Here is a 21,500-nt window from a genome sequence, read left to right as displayed (position 1 = left end):
TATAGTAAAAGAAACTGAGGGCGTATAAATCTTTCCTGAATGGTCATGTAGGCCTACAAGACTTGAAATTCAAAGATTTAAACAGATGAGTTTTGTCTCTGGCCGTACAACTGGCTAACAAAGTAAGCTGATGCGTTACAAGAGTTAACGTAATGAGAGAACTCACCTATTCCTCAGAGTTCCTAAAATTCACGGTATCCATACCTACAACAGACAATATTTTAACACACGAGCATTTTTGACGATCGCCTCAGTCCAATCCTTTCGTCTTATCGCATTTAACCGTAGTTGTCTTTGACTTTGTTTGACTGGCAGTGGCAGCTCGTATGTGATAAAACCTTAATTTGGAGCCATTACTCCTTCAATTCTGGCAGCCAACAACACAGCGAGGATGTTTTCAGAAGGTTATGTAGCCCACTGATTCGTGTTTGCGTCCAGCTAACACTGTGACGTAATTATGACGTCTGCACTAAAAGGGTGTATAAGCCAATGAACACAAGTAGTTTGTGCTTTGAATGATTTAATTTACTTTCTTTGTGCCGAACAAATGAAGCCACATTGGAAACATCCACTCTGAGGAAAGGTTGCAGTGCATTCAGAGGTTGATTTGGTGCCTTTTCATCTCTACTAGTTAACGTTAGCTAGCTCTGGACAGGAGAGAAACTAATTTAATTCACTGTGCGCTCAAAGGCTACCTGCAACTTTTAAGGTGGAATGTTTTCTTGCATGTAACTCCATGCATGAGTTACACAAATCGATCAACACACCTTAAGGACACCGATGATTAAGCTACGTTCATCTGTGAAACCTTTTAACAATAAAAGCAGCCTCTTTTGTCCAAAAAAACACCGGCCACCGCAAAAAGGTGGAATATGCTACTACATATTGAGTCGTTTATAAAATTCCAGAGGACATTCAAAACAGTGTTTTGAATGAATTACTTAATAAATGCAGACACTGCTGCTTGTTGAGACTGATAGAAAGCAGAGCCACCAAATGATTTCTTGTTGCCTGCCCACTCAGGTCTCCTGCATCCTGACACACACGGCACCTGTGATGATCCGTCCCATCAGCTGGGGTCTGAATAGCCCCCGTTTATGCCTCTTGTGTATTAGGCGGCATTCAGACCAAATCCGGCGCTTTGCGCGAAAACGCCAGTCCTCCCATTCGTTTTGAATGAGGGTAGTGCGGTTAGGCTGCGGTGGTAGCAACCGCGGGGATTCCGAAAAAACGCGGCGAAAACACAACCCAACGTCAGGCTGCGGTTGGCCAATTCAGACCGGAAGACGCCCACGAGAAGAACCTTGTTTACCTTTTACCGAAAGACAGACGATCACTCGTACAAGCCAGCATACTAACCGGGGTCAGGGGTTAAAGTTCTTCCTCTTCTTCTCTTTTGTTGTTCAGAGGCAGTTTGCTTTTAAGTGCATTACTGCCACCTTCTGGATTGGGGGTTAAAGTTCACAACATGACCCTGTGTTAACCGCCGCAATTGCCGGATATGGTCCGGATGCAGCCTTAGCCTCGCACAGCACACTTTCTCCGAAGTGTGGAGATAGGTCTGGCTCAACCCATCATCATTCTGGAATGGGGGGGCGTTCTGGCTTGTTTGTATGTCTTTAAACCAATCACAATCGTCTTGGGCGGCGCTAAAGCCCAGGATGCAGCAATGGTAAACTGCAGATAGCGGAAGGGGAGGAGAATCAGCCATTGGCAGACTTCCCAACAGCCTACATCCTGTAGGTGAGAATACTCGTGTATTAGCATGCAGTCGGGTCACAGAGGTAACCATCAGTTCCTCTGGACGATAAATAACCAGGGATGTTTTAAAAACCTAAAAAGTGTTCCATGAAGAGACAACCAAATACCCTCATGGAGGTGAGGGTCTTTTCAGTTAGTGTCGCAAATTCCCAAATAAAACACAAATGTTGAAACAGCGTCTCGGTGAGAGTACCAGCTCAGACAAAGACCCTGTCCCTAATAAAGGCCATGCAATCAACATTGAGAGGAGTAGAATTACCTGTGCTCTCGCATGGTGAAGTCATGTCATACTCACCAGTCTATTGCTCTATTTTCTTTCTATTTAAAACAAATTTTGCTGGGGTTTTTTTTTTTGGATGCCCTTTGAGTCCTTGGAAGGCTTTTAACGCGTAACACCTGAGCAGAACGTGTTGACGTTTACTGACAGGAACTTAACGCTGATAAAAAAAAAATTTTTTAAAAAGCGGCAAAGTAGACGGGAACGAAGTGTTGTCCTGGTCGTTCGTTGTGCTGAATTTATCGAGACAACGGGTAAACGCGGAGGAAAGTGTTTGGAGCGTGCTTTGATAGCGATCGCCCAGCCAGTATATGAGGAGTCTGTGACATAATTGTTTACTCTTGTGTTGGTAATTCCGATGCATGTCGTCCATGTGTACTGCACAGTGCAACTACGCACACACATTCCCAACCATAGACACACACATGAACACAAGGTCATCACCACACAGCACAGTACAGGTAACAAACACAACACCAGCAGGTGCTGGGGAGGCCACTTAGTTACTAAGCACTGGAGCACATTGAATTACATGCGTCATTTGACTTCTCAGTATTTCCCAGATATAGAATCTACATCTAAGTGCAATCCTGTAGATTTGAGATCTTTTTTTATTTTTTTCCCCTTCTTTCCTTCACTCCAATGGATTGGGGTTCAATAGCATTTTTATTAGATCTGAATCTGAAGCACTGAATCAAAATCCAAACATTTGTAATCAGTAAGTTTATTCAGTTGACACGTGCAACAGCGTTATGTCCGCTGAGAAGGCGGAAACATTTCGGGTTGTGAGCAGCAGCCTGATTACTGCGCTCACCTGGCAAAGAGATGAGACACATAAGTTAAGTGTGGATTGGAATATTGAAATAACAGCTGTAGCCTACATACTTAACAATTACTTGTCACCGCACCGTATTGCTGAAAGTTTAACTGGGAGGTTCAGATTACTAAAATAGACGTGACGAGATCAGTCAAGCGTTCACGCCAAAGAGGACTCAGCGCTCCGTGTGTCTTGTTGCGCTACAAATTAGCTTTCGGCTGTCATTTCAGTTTGACAGTTAGTTGTGTCGGATGCTCTTCGTGAGCTTTGCTGACTTCAGACGGCATGACAGCCCATGAATGCGCCATTCCTCTACGTGCGTTATCATTTGGGTGATCCACATGCTAGCTAATGAGCCAAATGTTCGAAAAGCAAAAAACATTCAGAGAGAAGTAACTCTGCAAAGAAAGCAAAGGATGACAAGGAGCTCCGACGAGAAGATTTTGAAACTACCAAAGAATTTGGCAAAAATGTTCCAAAAGCCCCGTCCCTTGTCTTTGTTGGCGCATTGCTGTCGTATATATATTGGCGCGTTACCGCTACCTGTTGATCAGGGATGTGGTTCTTCATAATTTGGTTGGAAGTCATGTGGCCACTCTTGCGAGTTCACTCCAATTAAACAACACAATTTGGGCTCCTCTAATAGAGGGAAGGCTAATAAGCTTAGCAAAAATGGGTAAAACTCACACCCTATTAAATTAAACTCCTCTACTTCCTGTATGTAGTTAAACACCTCCCCAACACTTAGCTCGACACAGCACAGCACGGCACAGCACGGCACAATAACGAGCCATCAAGACAAAAACAGTGAGGAAAGGCAAGATAACTGGCAGAGAGGCAAGAAGGGAAGCACTACTAAATTAAAAATGAGGTCTACAAACAGGAAAGGATGTCGTTCTTCATGAGTTCATGTCATCACCTAGCATTCAGAGAGTAAGGCTGCTACTGGCTCTGCACTTACTTCTCTCGTCAACTCAAAAGGAGGAAAGAGGAGGAAGAGGAGAAGGAAGAGGGAGGCTCCCCCAAACCAAGAGGAAGCAAAGGAGGTGGAGGTGGGTTGGTGAGTGGAGGAAAAGGCAGGAGGGGAGGAGTGGTGGAGAAGAGGGGGGAGGTGGCGGTGGGGGGTTCTTGGGAAATCAGAGTAATAGACTGGTGGTCGAGAGCAATGTTCCCTCTAAGGCTGTGGACGCACTACAACATGTTTATATGACACTGGGCACAAACTGAACCAGGGGTGTGAATTAGCCCAAGTTAGGAGGGCAATTCTGGGATGCCTGGAGGTTTTTGCTTAACACCACTGCTGATCGTTGTCAGTCCGGTTATTATGTGCAAAGGTAACCAAATCTGTGTGCCGGTGAAGCCAAACGCTAAATCTGCCCTTTATCTGATCTGGTCTTTTGAGCCAGGTGTGGGTGGATTTTGGTATACTGTTTCTATCAGGGTCTCTATCCCTTCGATATACCCGACTGTATTCGACCATTTGCAGGCAATGTTCCAAATCACTGTGCATGACTGCTTTATGACTACATGGAATTAGAATAGGATTTACCAAAATGTCCACATGGTTACTCTGTTTTTAAGCAGTTTCTCTCATTAACTTGATGATGCATTTTATCCGTAGCGCTCGCTCCTAGCTCCAAGACCAGCCAATAGCATTTGGAGCATACCGTCACTTTAGTACCAGCAGACGTTGGTGAAGACTTTGGTCTGGTGTTTTGTTCAGTTTCTATTCAGGAGATCTTTGCTACACAGATCTTTCGAAGTAAAGTTTGCTTTCTAAAAAATGTGACGGCAATCTGAAAGAGAAAACGACTTTGTCTTCTGCCAGAATCGCCACAAATCTGCAGGTCCAACTCCATAGTGGAGGTCCTGTGAAATATTAGAGCTAATGCCTAAAATGCTGCTGCTGTGTGTGAAGCCTAACGTTCCAATTTTCATTTCCACGTTTCCCTTTCTTTTTCCATGCACTTTGGCTGTTAATGAAATGGCGCAGACTCTGCCAGGTCATGTCACCATCTGTGATTTTGTCTTTTTCAACTTCCTGTCTACACCAGAAGCGGGAACGTGTTGCATTGTGGTCACCGCTCGACTACATGTGATCAAATATCTGCAGACTTTCTTTCACAGCAGTCTGACAAACGTCGACCGCCACCTACACAGTTAATCATGCTTCTCGTCTCATCTGGTTAGTTGCACTATTACTATACGCACTCTAGTTTTCCACAACATGGGGTTATTGTTGTTTTAACAAGCTAATCATTACAAATTATAGTATGGATAAAATATATATGATATACATAGTGTGCATTTTAATTCATATAGCTAAATCAGACTGACCAACCAGAGCAGCAGAGTAAAAAACATCTGGTTTAGTGATTGTATGTCAGGAATGCAAATAATGTTAATAACTTAATGACCGGCATTAGCATTAGAGCTCTTGAAGATCTTCACCATAGAAACAATAAGCAAGTCGAACTAGTAGTAATTATTGACTTTAGCCAGCAATAGCAACCAGTTAGTTAAAAGGCAATGGAAGAAAAAAATGGGAGGGTCACAAGAGTTCAGAGAACGCAGACTGTATATGAAGCTGGGCAGCATGACAGCTCCCCAAAAGTGAAGCCAAAACGTCTCGATCGCCCCCTGGTGGCTGGCTGCAGTATACTAAACAAAAAAAAATCAAAATACACGTCAAATAAATGTTTCCCAAAGATGGCTTCTGTCATTTCAGGGAGTTCTTATCATGCTGATAAGTGTTCATTCCTCTTATACGTTTGCTTTTAATTAGTTATTTGATGCTATAAAAAGGGGGTGCAACGTCACCAGCATGCAAGATGGCAGCGGCCGCATCCGGGGGAGAGTTTGCCTTCATTTTTGTGCAGCGGGAGGAAGTGGAGACGCGTCAGCCATCTTTTATATACAGTCTATGTCAGAGAAAAACAGCAACCAAACTCCAGTCGACAGAGGAGGAGCTTCTCAACAGTACACCTGAGGAGCCACACCGTTTTGGGTCTGGTTACTCTTGTAATTAGCTAGCCATCCATTGTAGCTGCCAAATAGCTTTTGCTGAAATGCTTAATTGATTCATTGATTAGTCGATCAGCAAAAGAGATCCTTGGCAACTATTTTGATAGTTCATTAAAGTTATTATTTTTAACATTCTCTGTTTCCAGCTTCTGATGAGTGAGTATTTGTTGCTTTCCTTGCATCATGTGATTGTAAACTGAATATCTTTGGTTTTAGACTATTGGTCGAACAATAGGCGATATTTGATGCCATCACCTTGGGCTTCAGGAAATTGTGAAGGGCAATTTTTCAATGTGTACTGACATTTTATAAACCAAAAGATCAACCAGTAATGAAAATAATTGTTAATTGCATCCTTAATGGATATAACATAATATCTGCAATTTTAATTTTAAATGAAATGCAATGATTTAACCCTTAAAAACATTTAATGGAACATTTCCAACATCCAAAGATCCACTGATGGTCTGTGATCCCGAGCACAGACACAGCAGGGATTGATAGTAAAAAAAAAAATCTAACTTTATCTTTATACCATCTGCAGGGTCCTATGATCAGAATGGCTCAAAGCAGTCTGATGTGTGAAGATTGAATCATGCCCTACGCCTTCATATTACCAGCTCTAGTGTGTCCCCAGCCTTAGCCAGTGATATCCAGTCATGGTTTCTAGCCATGTAAAGCTGCAGTTGTCATTCCAACCAAACACTAAGCAATACAGGGACTAAAGATCCTGAGCTGTTGAACCCAGTGCAGCCCACCAAACGGGGATGCAGATCCACGAGGGTTCCCTGGCTGGGTTGTCTTGTAAAGCTGCAAATTGCTGATGGAGAGAAGCGTGAAATGCATACCCTGAGCCACCTTCACGGCTATCATGCAGAAGACAATGCTGTTAAGTTTTGGCGAACATGGAGCCACGTGGTTGTGTGCTCCGATATAAGTTCAAATCTCGCACACTCAGTCGCCAAGGATCCACACTGAAGACTTATCCCCTTCCCAGGAACGTAGGTCCCCAACTGTGTCACATCATCCATCTCACAGAAATACATATACATTACATAAGATACTTCACTACTAAACTATTGTTTTCTGCTTTTCTCTTTCAGCTCAATATAAGCTAACTGTGCCAACTTTTAAACAATAGAATAATATACATTTGACCAATTGTTAGGTTAGCGGCCATTGCTTTTAGCTCTTGACTTAACTTAATGGTCACTCATTGATTAGGAGGTATTGATTTTGTGTTGCTTTTATTTGTTGAACTTGCATGTTTGCACACTGCCGAAGAAGAGTTGCTAAACAATTTTTTCTTTGTTCCGCAATGACAATAAAGGTCTGTTCTATTCCGTTAACTCTATTGAGTTCTCCAAGAGTGTCCCAGTGCCAAAATTGTTAAAGTGCTCTGGATGTTCAGCTGCCAAGAAAGGTCCCAGAATACCTTGTTAGAAGTATCATACCTGCCAGGTTTGGTATTTAAATGATCTCTGATGTATATTACAGTTTGATGTCATTTAATAGCATAAATAACGATGTTTTGGTAAAAGTGCTCTCAAATTTATATCAATATGCATGATATGTGCAAATTTGAATATTCATTCAGTGGGCAGATCAACCGTGTTATTAGTAACACTAAACAAGTTGTTCAAGTTGTAACCATGGGAACCTTTCTGAATGATTGTCACGACAATGACAATAGAGGGCAATGACTCTCACTGTATATTACAGATCATTCCGGGAACTTTCAAAGGAGTTAACGTCCAGCGCCCTGAAATGATTTGGCATTGGAATATCCTAAAGGTTTGATAGGTCATTCCTGCTAGACTAGTACACATTAGTACACCTATGTGATCCAAAAATAATAACTGAATTTGCCAGGACGGCGGCTGCGCACATCCTGGAACTCGTGGCTGAACTCTCCAAAACTTGCCACCTGTCCACTCCAGTAAAGGATTCCTCTGATTGGTTTGCCCTTCTCTAACTGAAGCTGTTCTTCAGCGAAGTCAGAGGGTGTTTGGTAGGACTGAAAACCTGAAGTCTAACAAGACTGGACACCACTGACTTTGTGGAAACATTGGTGAGGAAAGTAAGTCGTGGAGAAAAGGGAGGCAACAGAGGGTAGAAGGGTGAATCGACTGGTTTTGGATGGGAGTGGGGGAGGAATTAATTACCTGTAAGAAATGGCAAGAGCGCTCCTGCTGCTGACTGCCCTTAGATTTGACTAGAGCTCTATCTAGGTTTAGGTTACCGGATCCTGCGCTGGCTCGTAGCTGGCTGTGGCTGCTGTTGTTGGTGTAGACCTCTCGGGCCCTGCTCACCGTTAGGCTCGACGACCATGCCCCTTTCTTCACAAGGGGCCCGTCCACAAGGCCCAGTGGCAGCAAGGGGCCACTTCCTCCACCGATACCGCCACCGCTGTTATTGCTGCTACCACTAACTGGCACACATGCCGACGACACTGCATACTTCACATCGTTGTTGCTCCGGGAGACTTTGAGTGCAGAATGGTGGTGTGTGTGGCCATGGTGTGCGTGGGTGTGTGTGTGCTCGTTGAGTGTGCCGTAAGGGTCCATCATGAAGTACTGCTGGGACTGCGAGGAGGATAGACTGGGGAGGGGAGTCTGGGGGAACTTGTCGGGGTTGTTGCCAGGGTACCGGCCCATTGTCATGGCGATGGGCGAGGGGGAAATGGAGGGTGAGGGTGAGGGTGGAGGTTGGTGGTGGTGAGGGTGGTAGAGACACAGCTCCCGTTCCAGATTGTCATCTGAGCTCCAATATCCGGAGCCCGGAGCAGATGCTGAGCCGTGAAGCTGGTGGTGGTGGTGGTGGTGGCTTCGATGCTTGGGCTCCGCTGATCGACAGCGCTCACGACTCTTGCTGCGCTTCCGGTGGCGCACTCCCACTGGTGGAGTTTCACCTTCTGGGCTGGCCCTTGAACCACCACCACCACCTCCTCCACCACCACCACCACTACCATTAACGCTCCCATTATTGGCCCCCTTGGAGGACTGTGTGTGATGTGGCCCCTCCAATGAATGTGACTTGGTGAAGAGTTTCTGGACTGAGTGGACAAGGTGGCGAATTCTCCCTGGGCTGTCATTGTTGTTGTTGTTGGCCCCCATCCCCCCACTGTGGGCCAGTACTCCTCGTTTGTACTGCAGTGTATGATAGCCTTCTCTGGAAAATGACAGCTGACGCTCAAACGGGTCCGCAAAGTTTGCTGGTACCCGGGTGGGCGTTTTACCTCCATAGCCTCCTCCTCCTCCACCTCCTCCTCCCCCTCCTCCTCCTACATATGGTACCATGGCCATACACTCATCCTTTACCTCAGGATGGTGAGATGAGGAGGTGGAGTGGCACCTCCTTGGGAAGGTTCCGTATGGGACGATGCTGTTGCTGTCAGAGGGGTATGAGGTACGCTGAGCATTGTAGTAGGGCAGCTCAGCTGGATGCGGCATTGGAATGGGCACAGGCATGTCATTCTGACTGATCAAATATGGCTTGCGGTCAACATGGTGACCCAGTGGATCATATGATGGTTCATAGGAGACCACGTGATGGTGACTCCGACTACTGGACAGGCCTTTCATGACAGGGGGAAGGATGGGTGGATGGAAAGAGGAATGATATGGATGAGAGATGCCAGGCAGGCCCCTGACCAGAGAAGGGCTGCAGAATACTGTCCCTGAGAGGAGAGCTGCAGACTCTGGAAGACAAGGAAGAGAGAGGAGCAAGAAGACAAACAGTTAATGCAAGTCCAACAAAAAACAAGTTGTACCATGGGAATAATATAGGACCAAATTAAATGTATTAAAACCCAACCCCCTGGGTTTTTATTAAATTATATTAATGTCGTAGATGTTAACATCATCATCCCCATGTGCCCCACAGTCCTGTTTTAATGGGAGAGTTTGTTGATCCACTTTGTTCCCACAGTGAAAAGCATCCCAGTCTATTCAGAGATAGATTGGGTGTGAGGCATGTACACCCTAAACAGAGTCTCCAGAGTCCCGACACACGGACAAGACGCAAACTCCGGGCAGAAAGGCTTGGAGATTCAAATCCAGAATTTGCTTGCTATGCGGCTGCAGTGCTAAGCCCTGAGCCACCCTATTTTAATTGTTGTGCTACATGATGTTAATCCATCAAAATGATTTAGCTTATGACCCATACTCAGCTCGAACAATTATCGTGAAGTCATGATTCTGGCGTCTGTAATAAATACATATTCAGCAGAGCGACCGTGGACTTTAAACTGTCTATAAGAGCGAAGATACAGAATGTGGTCGAGGGGGATGACACACCCCAGACTCAATTTTTCAAACACACTGTTGGGCGTCGGTGTTTCCATTGGCCAATCGTGCATGTCCACATGGTCAAAGTTGCAAAAAAAAAGGTGAACTCTAGGTAACCAAGAACAAGCGGTTGCTTGGGGCAACACCAAACCTCCAAATCGCTGGACCAAACCGAAAAAGCGGATTGGTTGATTCGGGCCACTGGAACCTGCCAATGGAGCAGTTCCATCCAAACAGATTCGGTGTTGGCCCAGTGAATCCGAACATAAACACAGGCAGCAGAGGGATGATAAAGATTAAAAATTGATGTCTTTTTCCAGTTGGAGGCCTGTCTTTTTCACTTCTACTCAGTGCACTAGGCAAACACATCCATTCAGCCTGCGCTTATTGGAGCAGGTAACAGTGCTGTAAGAAGTCCCCTCTCTCTGACCTTATATAACAGTGAGTTCACATCTCAGGCGACTGTGGGAAAAGGCTCCAGGGATCTGACTGATCGCAAGGCAGTTTTATTAGCGTTGGTGTGCACGCTGCATGCATGGCTGTGTGTGTACTCGCACTCTTGCATTCGTGGTGGAGTTGCAGGATAGGTACGTGTGAGTGAGTTTCCTCTGTCCTACTTGGCCCGTGACACAACTGCTCAACACAACTTGACAGCTCCACTGGTAGAAGGGCTGCTAACAAGCTACAGTAACTGCCAGTGAGCTGGGATAAGCCACACACTCACACACACACACACACACACACACACACACACACTGAGATCAGTAGAACCCCCCCCCCACACACACACACACACTCTCCATCTGGAGCGCTTACAGATATCACATACAAACTGTGGCTTTTGGTTCCTTGTCTGAAAAGATGTCTTTCAAAATGAAATCATCACTATTACTGAAGATCAACAACTGATATAATTTGTCAAATTTCAGTATAATGTAATTAGTTTGAAATATGTCAAATCAATTAGACAACTGGTATACGTTAAACATAATGTTTAAGTGAATTAATAGCACAGAAAAATAACAGGGAATAATTCACAAAAGGTTTTGAACTTTTAGCCATAATAGTGGCATGGTATTTCTTGGCGGGGAAATTCCACTTCCTGAAATCTCTGCTGGTTGCCGGGCAACCTCACGGTGACAACACATAGTCCCGTATATAAAATCCTGTAAAAGACAGGAAGGTCAATGCAATTCTGACTTACTGTTTTCTATTTCCAACATTAATTTCCACCCAGGCCATTAACAATATTTATCATTAAATACATATCATTGTTGAACCATGATTTCTCCCTATCTTCAAGCATGCTATAGTTGCATAGGAATGTCATTGAACATAATGTGGGCTAATGTCCGAAATCAACATTCTTGTGTGGCAACAAGGTCAGTTACTGTGGTAAATATTACATCACCCAGCGAATTTGCCATGCCACTGCAAATCTCTGACCCGTTTAGGTCTGTTAAAACAAACTCTGGCGCGTTCTCCCAGCTTAGTGCGGTTGGCTTGGGCTGGTATGAAAGCTGTCCATCGAACCCTGGTGCGGACCAGCAAAAACCGAACTGAGACCGCCTGAAAAGGTTGTTTTCGGCCCGCTTCCAAGGCGATACTGGTGCGATCCATCTGATGTGAAAGCCAGTGGGCCGGCCACTGGGTTTTTTTTTGAAGGTGGGTCTCAAAAGCTAAGCTAGTATCAAATCCGTCCGTTAGTCGTGAGGTGTTCAGGAAGCGATCTTAAAAATATTCATATAAGTCACAACCATGGTAATGGTCAAAAGCAATTAAAAGTGCCTCTGGTCTGCTGTGCTTGTGTCAGTTCATTATGTCCATTGAAAAGGATGTGTAGAGCTACAATGTGAAATGCAAAGCACGACTGTGTTGCTTTTTCCTTATTTTTGCTTTGCAATTCATAGCTTTTTCTTTGCGCATCTCAGTTTTTCTGAGCTCCGTCTTTGCGGTAATCGCACGAATGCTCTAGCAAATCGGAGTGCAGCGGACATCGTTACATATTTGCCAGAATGTTGGGTCAGCGGTTTCACAAACAAGCGAAAGAGGAAATCATTTTAATTATGCCTCGGGTGCTGGCAGGAGAGTTTATCGGACCAATAGAATCCCGCACAGAATCCCCGTCCCTGAAACATTTGTCTATTCACAATAAAAAGACCAGAAAAATGTCTTTGCATTTCACACTGTAGCTCTTCATCATATGCTGGGACCTTCGTTGGGACGGTTTGCGATCCCACATCTCTTTGCGTTTTTTGAACTCCATGAGAAAGCTCAAATGGAGCAGATAAGTCGGTGGACACCTGGGATCAGGAGGTGAACCGCATCTAAAGACACGTTCCCCACACTTGGCGCAAGAAAGGTTTGTCCGAGTTCACTGCTACGTGCTTTTCAGAGACATCAAAAAAAGAGGCCACATGAGAGGAAAGTCAGTGAGATTTGTAATTCTACTCCAACAAATACACTCCTACTTGGCACAACCCTGATTTCCAACTTCACAGTACTCCTCTTCACTATTACACAAGGGCGCCATCGTTTTTTTTCCCACATTTATCAGTTCCTAGACTTCAAAGACCTTATGAAGAAGTACGGAGTTCGGAGACAGCAGTTTCTGGAGTACCCACAACTTAAATCCACAATCAAAACAAAACTTATTACACGCTAATCTCAAAACTTCACAAACTCAAGATGATTCTGAAGCAGGTCCAGCAACTAGCTGGAACACTGATCTAACCATCTCTCCCGCCACCGACTTCTTGGTAGGAATAAGTAAAGACATCTGGGGCGGCATGGTGGCGTAGTGGTTAGCACTGTTGCACGGGAGGTAAAGCTGGTTAGAGACCCTGAGAATCCCTCCATGCCCACAGCTCCCGGTCTTCAAGAATCAATTTACCAAACAAGTACAAGAACAGCTTGCTCATTTTCTCCAATGGTCGCTAAGAAAATGTAAACTTTAAATGTAAATTGTATGCAAATGCAAATAAGTGTATATGTAAATTGTAAATCTGTAAATTATAATGTTTTTTTTAGTTTTAGTAGCTAGTAGTAACGGTCTTTATTGTTTTTATTTATTACATCTTGACTTTCTACTCTATTGCACTGTCCTGTCTGCTGCTGTAACAATGCAAATTTCCCCGCTGAGGGATTAATAAAGGATTATCTTAACTTAAAAACAATTCTTCCAATCAAGACACTCAAAAAAAAAACATGGCAGTCTTCGAGGAAACATTCTCATTTCTGACCTTCTCGGTATCTTTATTCTGGCTTCTCAACCTACTACAACCTGAAAATGATTGTTATTATTATTATTATTATTAGTGCTGATGGTGATAGTGATAATGGTAATAATAATGATTCTAATAATATTCTAATGCGAACCCCCCCCACTGATTTGTTTTAATTAGCTTATTTATTTTGTATTGTCTCGTTTTAGTTTTTTTTCTTTTGTTGTTTGCCAGCATTATTATGATTAATAACCTTAGTAATGCTAGTAGTGATTGTGGTGATAGTAATATCAATAAGAATAATAAGTAGGTTATTATTGTTATTGTCATTTTAGTTGTTGCTGTTGTTGGTGGTATTAATGATAATGATAATATTGGTGATATTTTTACTTTTACTGTCATTATTGGTAATGATGATATTATTATAATAATGTAACGCTTTTTCTAAAAAAGAAACGACACAAAAGCATAGTATTAATTATTAGTATTAACGCCACTAAAACAAAACGTATGTCACCTATTCTCGTTCCTACATTTTCCTCATTTATTATATATAGACAAATATATGATGGTGATTATTACTATTATTAATTACTATTATTCATCTCATTTTCCATTAATAATGAATAGTTATAATAATTAATTCTTTATTTGTTTCACATTCTTTTTGTTTTGTTCTGTTTTAAACCTGACCTTGCTCTCTTCCCCTCACCCACTACGCATCAAGTCCACTGCCTATGGGGCACGAGGCAGCCCCCTACACGGGCCAGCACCCTCCGGAAAAGGGACTGGGCGTGGCCTACGACAGGGACACCCTAAACACCTAAATCCCCCTGCAAAGAGCAATCAATAGACCCCCCTGATCCAGCCTCCGCTCCCCTTACCTTGTACATCGTCCTCTCTGTAGCTGCAGAGGTAGACTGGGGCCTGGGCAGCCATCTCTGTCAATTATAACGAGAACTCTCCCTCCACCCACCCTCAAAAATCTCTCTGTCATACAGCTTTTCTGTTTCTTCTACCCCCCCCCCCTTCTTCCTTCTCTCCACAGTTCCCACACATGCACACACACTTATTTCAGTAACAAATGTGCCCATTGTATCTGACACCTCTGTCGCATTGTCGTCAGTCTTCGCTCTGCGTCGTCTTTTTTTTGTGATGCGATGCAATGTGTCTCAGTGACAGACGTGTTGTGTCAGCGTGTATGTGTTCCCACGTGTCACCGTTCAGCCGCTATATTGCCTATCGGCAATAAAAAATATATAATTAGTTGGGTTTTTTTAAATGTATAAAATAGAGGCCACCGACTTTCTGCGTCTCACTGGAAAGACGTACTCACAACACTGTGTCTAAAAATAAAGCTTGACTGAATGGAGGGAGGAAGTGATTCACTTCGAATGGTGGGCTTAAATAAGCAGCGTTTTTTCTTTTCTACCAGCAGCAATCTACATCTGATTCCACTGAATGTGACTGTACAATAACCTGAGCAAATACTTTTGTGACTGTGACTAGCGGGAGGAGAGTCATTCTGAATATATATAGGGAATATGCCCACTACTTAAGACGGAAGGAAAGGTGACGTTCGGGTGGATGGTTCCCCCTTACTTTGATGGCACCGGCCACTACTGAGCACATTGCACACATTAGAGTACACACAATGGCGAGAGTTACAGCTTTCCTCAAGGCAGTGAAGACCTTTAAAATAAAAATGTCATTTACCATCCACAAATGGGCTGCAACTACGGATTATTTCAATTAATCTGCCCATTCTGTTTTCTATGAATCCTTTGGTCTGAAAAAATTGCCCGTCAGTTTCCCAACGCCGAAGGCGGCATTTTCAAATTTCTTGTTTTTTCTCTGACCAAACCAAAGCAAATGACATTAATCGAAACAGGGCGATGCAAAGATGTCCCAAAAACCAACATGACAGATGACGAAAGTAATTTGATTCTGCAACTAACATGTTGTCTGTCAACAGAGAATCTAAAGGACTAGTAGGGCTCCTTTTTTCTCAAGCTGGCAGCAGACCTGTTACCTGCTAGATACATCACGCATAAATTATTAAAAACCTCTTAAGCTTGTGTTAACCACAGACCTTATTTCAGGCATCTAACCAAAAACCCACTGACTTCCAGACGAGGGAACCGGAAGTGTAAAAATGTTAACTTATCTCCAAGTTTTTGGACTCATTCCTGCAGCGCTCTATCATGACTGATTAAATACAGGGGCGGCAAGAAGATTAGACTCCCCTGCATCTGACAAGAACATGGATTCTTGTGACGGAAGATCAAAGTACAAATGCCATCCATCAGAAAAGTTGCTCATTTATGTTGCAGTGTGCATGTAAATGAAAGCACAGAGCTGGCGTCGGGGCGTGGTTAGCTTAGCTTAGCTTAGCATAAAGATTCGAGGCACGGGGAAACGGCTAGCCTGGCTCTGCCCACACGAAATAATACACGTGCCAACGAATACTAACACACTGTATCTTGTTTGTTTAATCTGTATAAACAGAAATGTAAAAATCATGTGGTTTTACATGTATGGGCAGTTGCGTCCTGGAACTATTTCTTGGCAAACAACCAGAAGGGCGCAGTGACTGTGTGCAACCTAGTAAGATCTTGTTTTGATAGTGAGGTTGCCATTTTTGAAAACCTGTGCTCACCGTCTGTATCTACCTACCCAATAGCCTGAGACTCTGCACAAAGGTACTGGGCGGTTGAATCAACTAGAAATAGTTCAGGACGCAACTGCACATACATGTAAAACCACCATGATTTATACCATTTCCTGTTTCTCCGGATTAAACAAAACAAGATCAACCAGTTGTTTAGTACTTAGGCTTGGTAGGGGTATTACTGAGCTGTGGACCAGACCCAGCACAGCTCTTTCGCCCTGTGCCAGTCTATATGCTATGCTAAGGCTAACCATGCCCTGACTCCAGCTCTGCAGTCAGTTAACACATAGACATGAGATTTATTTAAATCCTTTCATCTCACTCCCAGAAAGATTTATTTGGCTTCATCTACCGATTGTCAACACCAAACAAACTGGCCCAGACTGGAGCCGACGTGGTCCAATCAGTCACGATGCCCAAATCAGAACCGCAACTAATCCAACAATCCCAACTTTCTGCCCCTTCAGTCCTGAACAGAACCACTGTAGTTCATGTGGAGTGGCTTCTGTCATTTGATGAAAAAAAAAAAAAAACATAGATGTCAGTCACAAAGCACTGATCCCGCTGTTACCCATAGAAACCCATGTTCAATTCTCAGCACAATTGGCAGCGTTGGTGGGTGGGAAGCTGGTGAGGGATTATGAGGAAACATCACAGAGAGAAAACAACAGGACCGGAGTGTCAACTGGTGTCATCAAAACCTGATTGTTATTGTGATGGTTTTGTTTCTTTTCTTTTTTTTTGTTCCCCTGACTGACTGAGCTGAATGTAGGCTACAATTGACTTATCAGTATCTCAATATCCCAATATTGCAATTAATAGCTTTCCTATGATCAAAAGACACCAGGAACAGCAAGACAACATCATTCTCTGCACTGGAAATGAGCTATTTATACAACTGACATACTTGAATGTACATTTCTTGGAGGCGAGGCGAGAAAAGATAAGTTATGTGAGGAGGAGAGGAACGGAGGTAGAGGAGCGGACGGAAACAAACTCTACAAGATTATATAGAAGGGACAAAAAACAGATGAGAGATTGACAGTTGAACCCCCACCCCCCATCCCCCACCCCCTCCGTCTTTTACCAGCACCTCCTGCTGCATTTTTCAAAGAGCCATATGTGCCAGGCAGGCTGTGTGTGTAGGCGGAAGGAGAAATGAAAATAGGGCTGAGATCAAGTTATTTTGGGCTAAATGGAAGCTGCCGAACAAAAAGCCTTTGAGTCACCCTCTGAGGGTGGATACCAGCGCCGGAAGCAGACACGATACTCATTTAATGTGGCCTGATGGGCATTTTCTTCCATACAGGGCACACACACACACACACACACACACACACAAAGGATATACCTCAATATCAACTTCAGTAAAGTACTCATTTTGTGTCTTTTACAAGAATGTGCTTATTCTGAATGTGTTCAGCAGTTGTACTGAGAGGGCTGTGACCTTTCCTTACAGCTCCACTAACCAGCTCAGCACTTTCTATTATCAACAATGAATCAAATGACAACAGGGACCATCTGCAGGGCTGTAGATATATAAGTTTGCAAAGTACCAGCAACTTTGCCACTGCAAATTTAGCCCCCCCCCCGATCACCACTGCGCAGACTCTGGCTTCATTTTTGTACAGTGGTGAGGAAGTTGAGGCGCGTCGGCCATCTTTATATAAAGTCTGTGGTTCAGGGTTATGGTTCATCAGTCAATCAATGGAATACCTCGATTTCTCTGGCATTTCCTGTCTGGATTTGGTCATTTTACATACGCAGTTTCTCAGCTGATTTGCAACAAAACTGACCTTCTCACAATATAAAATGACACATGCAGCAACAGAGGATCTTATCCATATCACCCACTCCTTGTTACTCATAGTGACAACCACTGCCAGTGTGGTAATTGTGTGGTCATGCATTTGCAAGTAAATTACCACTCGTTTGAAAGTCCTCGACTGATGGCGTGTTAATGTGCTGCTGAGAAGCTGTGGAATCGTGGGTTGGCTGCTGAGCGGCGTCGGGCACTGCCGCGAGAAAATGAAGCCCACAAGACAAGAGGAAAGTTGGCTGCAAATTGAATTCAGCATCTGAATTCGCCAGCAGCCGCAGTTGTAGCTCAACATGTCAATATATAACATATATCATGGCAGACTCTTCAGTGTCCACAACAAGAGTTTCAATGAGCTAAAAAAGCAACTCGACTTTTATGCAAATTAATAGAAAAAGTTTCTGATACACACACACACACAGATTAGAACACATCTCAGTGTGATTCAGATTATAATTGAGCAGGATGGAGCTTAATGGCAGGTATAACGGTCTGTAGTCATGGACTACACAGAGAGGTCTACTATTGTCGACCAGTCACTGCTCTGACATCACTGAGCAAAATTCAATACAAAATTGGACCCCTGGCAAAGCCATTGAAAAGAGCGGGGGGGGAGGGGCTGATACCATATATTGATTTTCTCTCTCTCTCTCTTTCCTTGGTGCTCGTCGTTATCCAGCCAATGGCGTGTTACGTCATCGGCGGAGACAGCACGGCAAATGCAAACAGAGCGTAATGAGACCCGAGGGCTCTAGTTTCGCTACAGCCAACCAGCAGAACGGGCCCGCGTGTCTTCGCCGGTCCACACCGGGCCTGCCTGCTGTAACGCTCCTGATGTGGGTTTGTTATGACGAACCTCTTCCCTCTTCTTACTCGTAAACGAAACACATCATGAAGTCACTGCTGAGTAACTAAAGACATGGGGGGGGGGCTACGATTAATTTGGATAAAGCCATAAGGTAAGAGTACAATACTGAGACTTCTCTGGAGGACTACTTCAAAATACCAGTGGTATAGTTAGAAATGACATGCAAGAATGCAAACTGTTAGACTCGCTCTAAAGTCACTGAACCTACCAGATATGTCCTGAGTCGCTGCAGGGACGTTAGAGGACTACTGGAAGTGCTCGCAATGATAAAGTCCATTAGTGCTTTTGTCCTTCCTTACTCTCCATCCGTCAACCCCACAGAGGAAATCTCGAAATAATAATACAAAAGAAATTCAACATTAAAAGGTTAATTGTTATTTCGTACGCAACTGAATGGTAAATGGACTTCTCTCCATTGGGAGCAACTTGGGTTTCGGGTTGGTTCAGTCGGTGGGAGCCGGAATCGGACCCCCCCTCCTCAAACCCACTCTACCCTGCTCTACCCTCCCGCGTGACAGTGCTGAGCATGCACCCATAAATGGAGTTGGTTGAGCCACCTACCAAAGAAAACGCCGACGTTATGAGGACTGAACGAGAGTTTCTCCTCGGGTGACCTCCGATGTGATTTTGTTGGTGTGGAGGCTGATGGATCTCAGAGGTGAACTGAAATTTTTACAACCCTTTGCAGCATACTGCTGCTGCTGCTCTTTGTGCCAGCACACACTGCCGTACAGCACCACTTTCATGCTGGAGGCCTGGAAGTCTATCACCCTGCTAGTGTTGCACAGAGACACTTTCATATTGTGGGCTGTTGGGAGTATCAAGCAATATACTGATAGCTTTGCCGTTTCCATAGCCTTACCAGTAGTGGGGCTAAACTAAGTTTTTAGGGTGGAGCTGGGGGAAAAGGTTCACCCTAAGTAACTGTAATGACCAGCGCTGTAGATGTTGATATTCCTTGTCTAATAAAGGGTATTTTGTACGGATGGCAGCAACCGCAGGGTATAGCGGGTTGGGGGTTCGATCCCCGGCTTCCCCCCAACGTCCACGTCTTGCAGTGTCCTCGAGCAAGACACTGAACCCTAAGTTGCTCCCTGATGGTGGCCAGCACCTTGCGTGGCAGCCATCGGTGTGTGAATGTGTGTGTGAATGGGTGAATGAGACCTGATCTATAAAGCGCTTCGAACACACATCGAACTTCATGGAAATCCTTTCGTGTCCCGCATAACGTGTCTTTGGCCAAGTGTTGGTCATGGACAGATTCTTGCACCCTTTTTACAGCTCTGCTGGTTGTATAGTTGAAAACTACAGTAAAATATATAAATGAAATTCCCAGTCCAAGAACTATTTTATAGTGATTGTAAAATCACTCAAATATTTTAAATATTTTGTTTCATCACACTGTCTGAGTTTGAATCGACTGCGTCATCTTCAGGGTTTCCCACTTGCATAACATAAATCAAACATGGCCGCCATGTGACCATCCGCTGGGAAGCAAAAACATGTCACATATTGCAACAAACGTATGTGTGTGTGTGTGTGTGTGTGTGTGTGTGTTGTGTGCTGTCTTTCTCTCTCTCCCTGCCTTACACATTACCAGAAAAGAGAAAGGATGTGTCACCATGGTAACCACAGCAGTATGTGAAACAGACATGAGTGAACAGAAATTGAAAATGGAAAACACTCATTATGCTCCTGCATTCCACATCATTTAGCTCTGTCCTTCCAGTTAGAGCCACATGGAAACACACACACACACACACACACACACACACACTGAATGTATTGCCATTTGGATGCTAAAAGTATACATTCAGTCAGTAACATAGAAACCACTGAATGTGAACAGCTGAGGCTCGAGGCTTTTCCTAACGCACACTGGATGTGTTTGGATGTGAGCCACAATACCGGTGCAGATGCTTGGCGTCTTATGTCGTCCAGCTGTCAGATACCGTCAGAGGTTACTTTCCTCACTCCTACCACATCTATGCCTCACCACCACAAGCAATTTATTTTACATTTTTGCAGGTGGGAGTACCTCTCCAACTTCCTTTGCATTGCAGAACAACAGCGTGCCTATATGTATTCAGTCATTCAACCTTTATTACGAGTGTTGGTCCGCTGAAAGCAGTCCACTCTCTTTTGCGTGGGCCGCCCTGCGTGCACAGGACAATCAAATCAGACAGTCACACAGACATAAAACTTGTCCGACATGGGGTTTGCAGCGCACCATCAAATCTAAAGTTTGGAAGACGTTTGTATTTCATAAGTGAGGAAAACTGGACAAAGGTCTGGCCATCTGTAAGGTCTGTAGAACAGCGATTTAGTACAGCAGTAGGAGGACATATCTCAACACTCACCTGGTGAAACCCATGCGGGTGTTCCGGTCTAACGAGCGACCCTGTCTGTGGTCGTCGCTGTTTCGACAGCTGCTGAAAACAGCGAGATAATAACGTAGGTATCCTCGTAGCTCTCCTTCAAAGACTTTGGAGTCTTGTTCGAGGAAACGCGTTGCGTAGGCCACTGGTGCTCATTGTGAACGTTGCTTGTTGTTACATAATTTGTTGTCGGTCTGTTTGAGCAAACAGAAACACTTGGGATTCCCTGGTCTTTTATGAAATATACAGTATCTATTTGAAGGTAAGCGATGCTACTTTTTTAGAACTGGCTTATTTTAATTTCAAATGGAAAATGAACGTTAAACAAATGTTAAGAGCTGTGTCAGATCGCATCGTATCACACTGAATCGT

The 21,500-nt window shown here is 44.0% G+C and overlaps 1 protein-coding gene across 1 annotated transcript; it reads right to left on the bottom strand.

Moving 5' to 3' along the window:
• Nucleotides 1–2,766: 2,766 nt before the first annotated feature.
• Nucleotides 2,767–9,463, bottom strand: LOC139297008 (disks large-associated protein 1-like). Its single transcript, XM_070919585.1, has 3 exons — nt 8,707–9,463; nt 8,122–8,670; nt 2,767–2,852 (listed from the first exon to the last, which is right to left on the bottom strand). Exons 1-3 carry the CDS (start codon nt 9,461–9,463, stop codon nt 2,767–2,769), a joined length of 1,392 nt encoding a protein of 463 aa, XP_070775686.1.
• Nucleotides 9,464–21,500: the final 12,037 nt, after the last annotated feature.

The sequence above is a fragment of the Enoplosus armatus genome, chromosome 14, assembly GCF_043641665.1.
Source record: "Enoplosus armatus isolate fEnoArm2 chromosome 14, fEnoArm2.hap1, whole genome shotgun sequence".
Classification (NCBI taxonomy): Eukaryota; Metazoa; Chordata; class Actinopteri; order Centrarchiformes; family Enoplosidae; genus Enoplosus; species Enoplosus armatus.
The sequence above is the reverse complement of the archived record's forward strand: the minus strand, read 5'-3'. Positions and strand labels throughout refer to the sequence as shown.

Coding starts and splice junctions, on each gene's coding strand:
- LOC139297008 (XM_070919585.1), bottom strand. CDS start 9,463: ATGAAAGGCCTGTCCAGTAGTCGGAGTCACCATCACGTGGTCTCCTAT. Junction 8,671..8,706: donor AGCGGAGCCCAAGCATCGAA/GCCACCACCACC, acceptor TTCACGGCTCAG/CATCTGCTCCGGGCTCCGGA. Junction 2,853..8,121: donor ACGAGCCAGCGCAGGATCCG/GTAACCTAAACC, acceptor TCTCTTTGCCAG/GTGAGCGCAGTAATCAGGCT.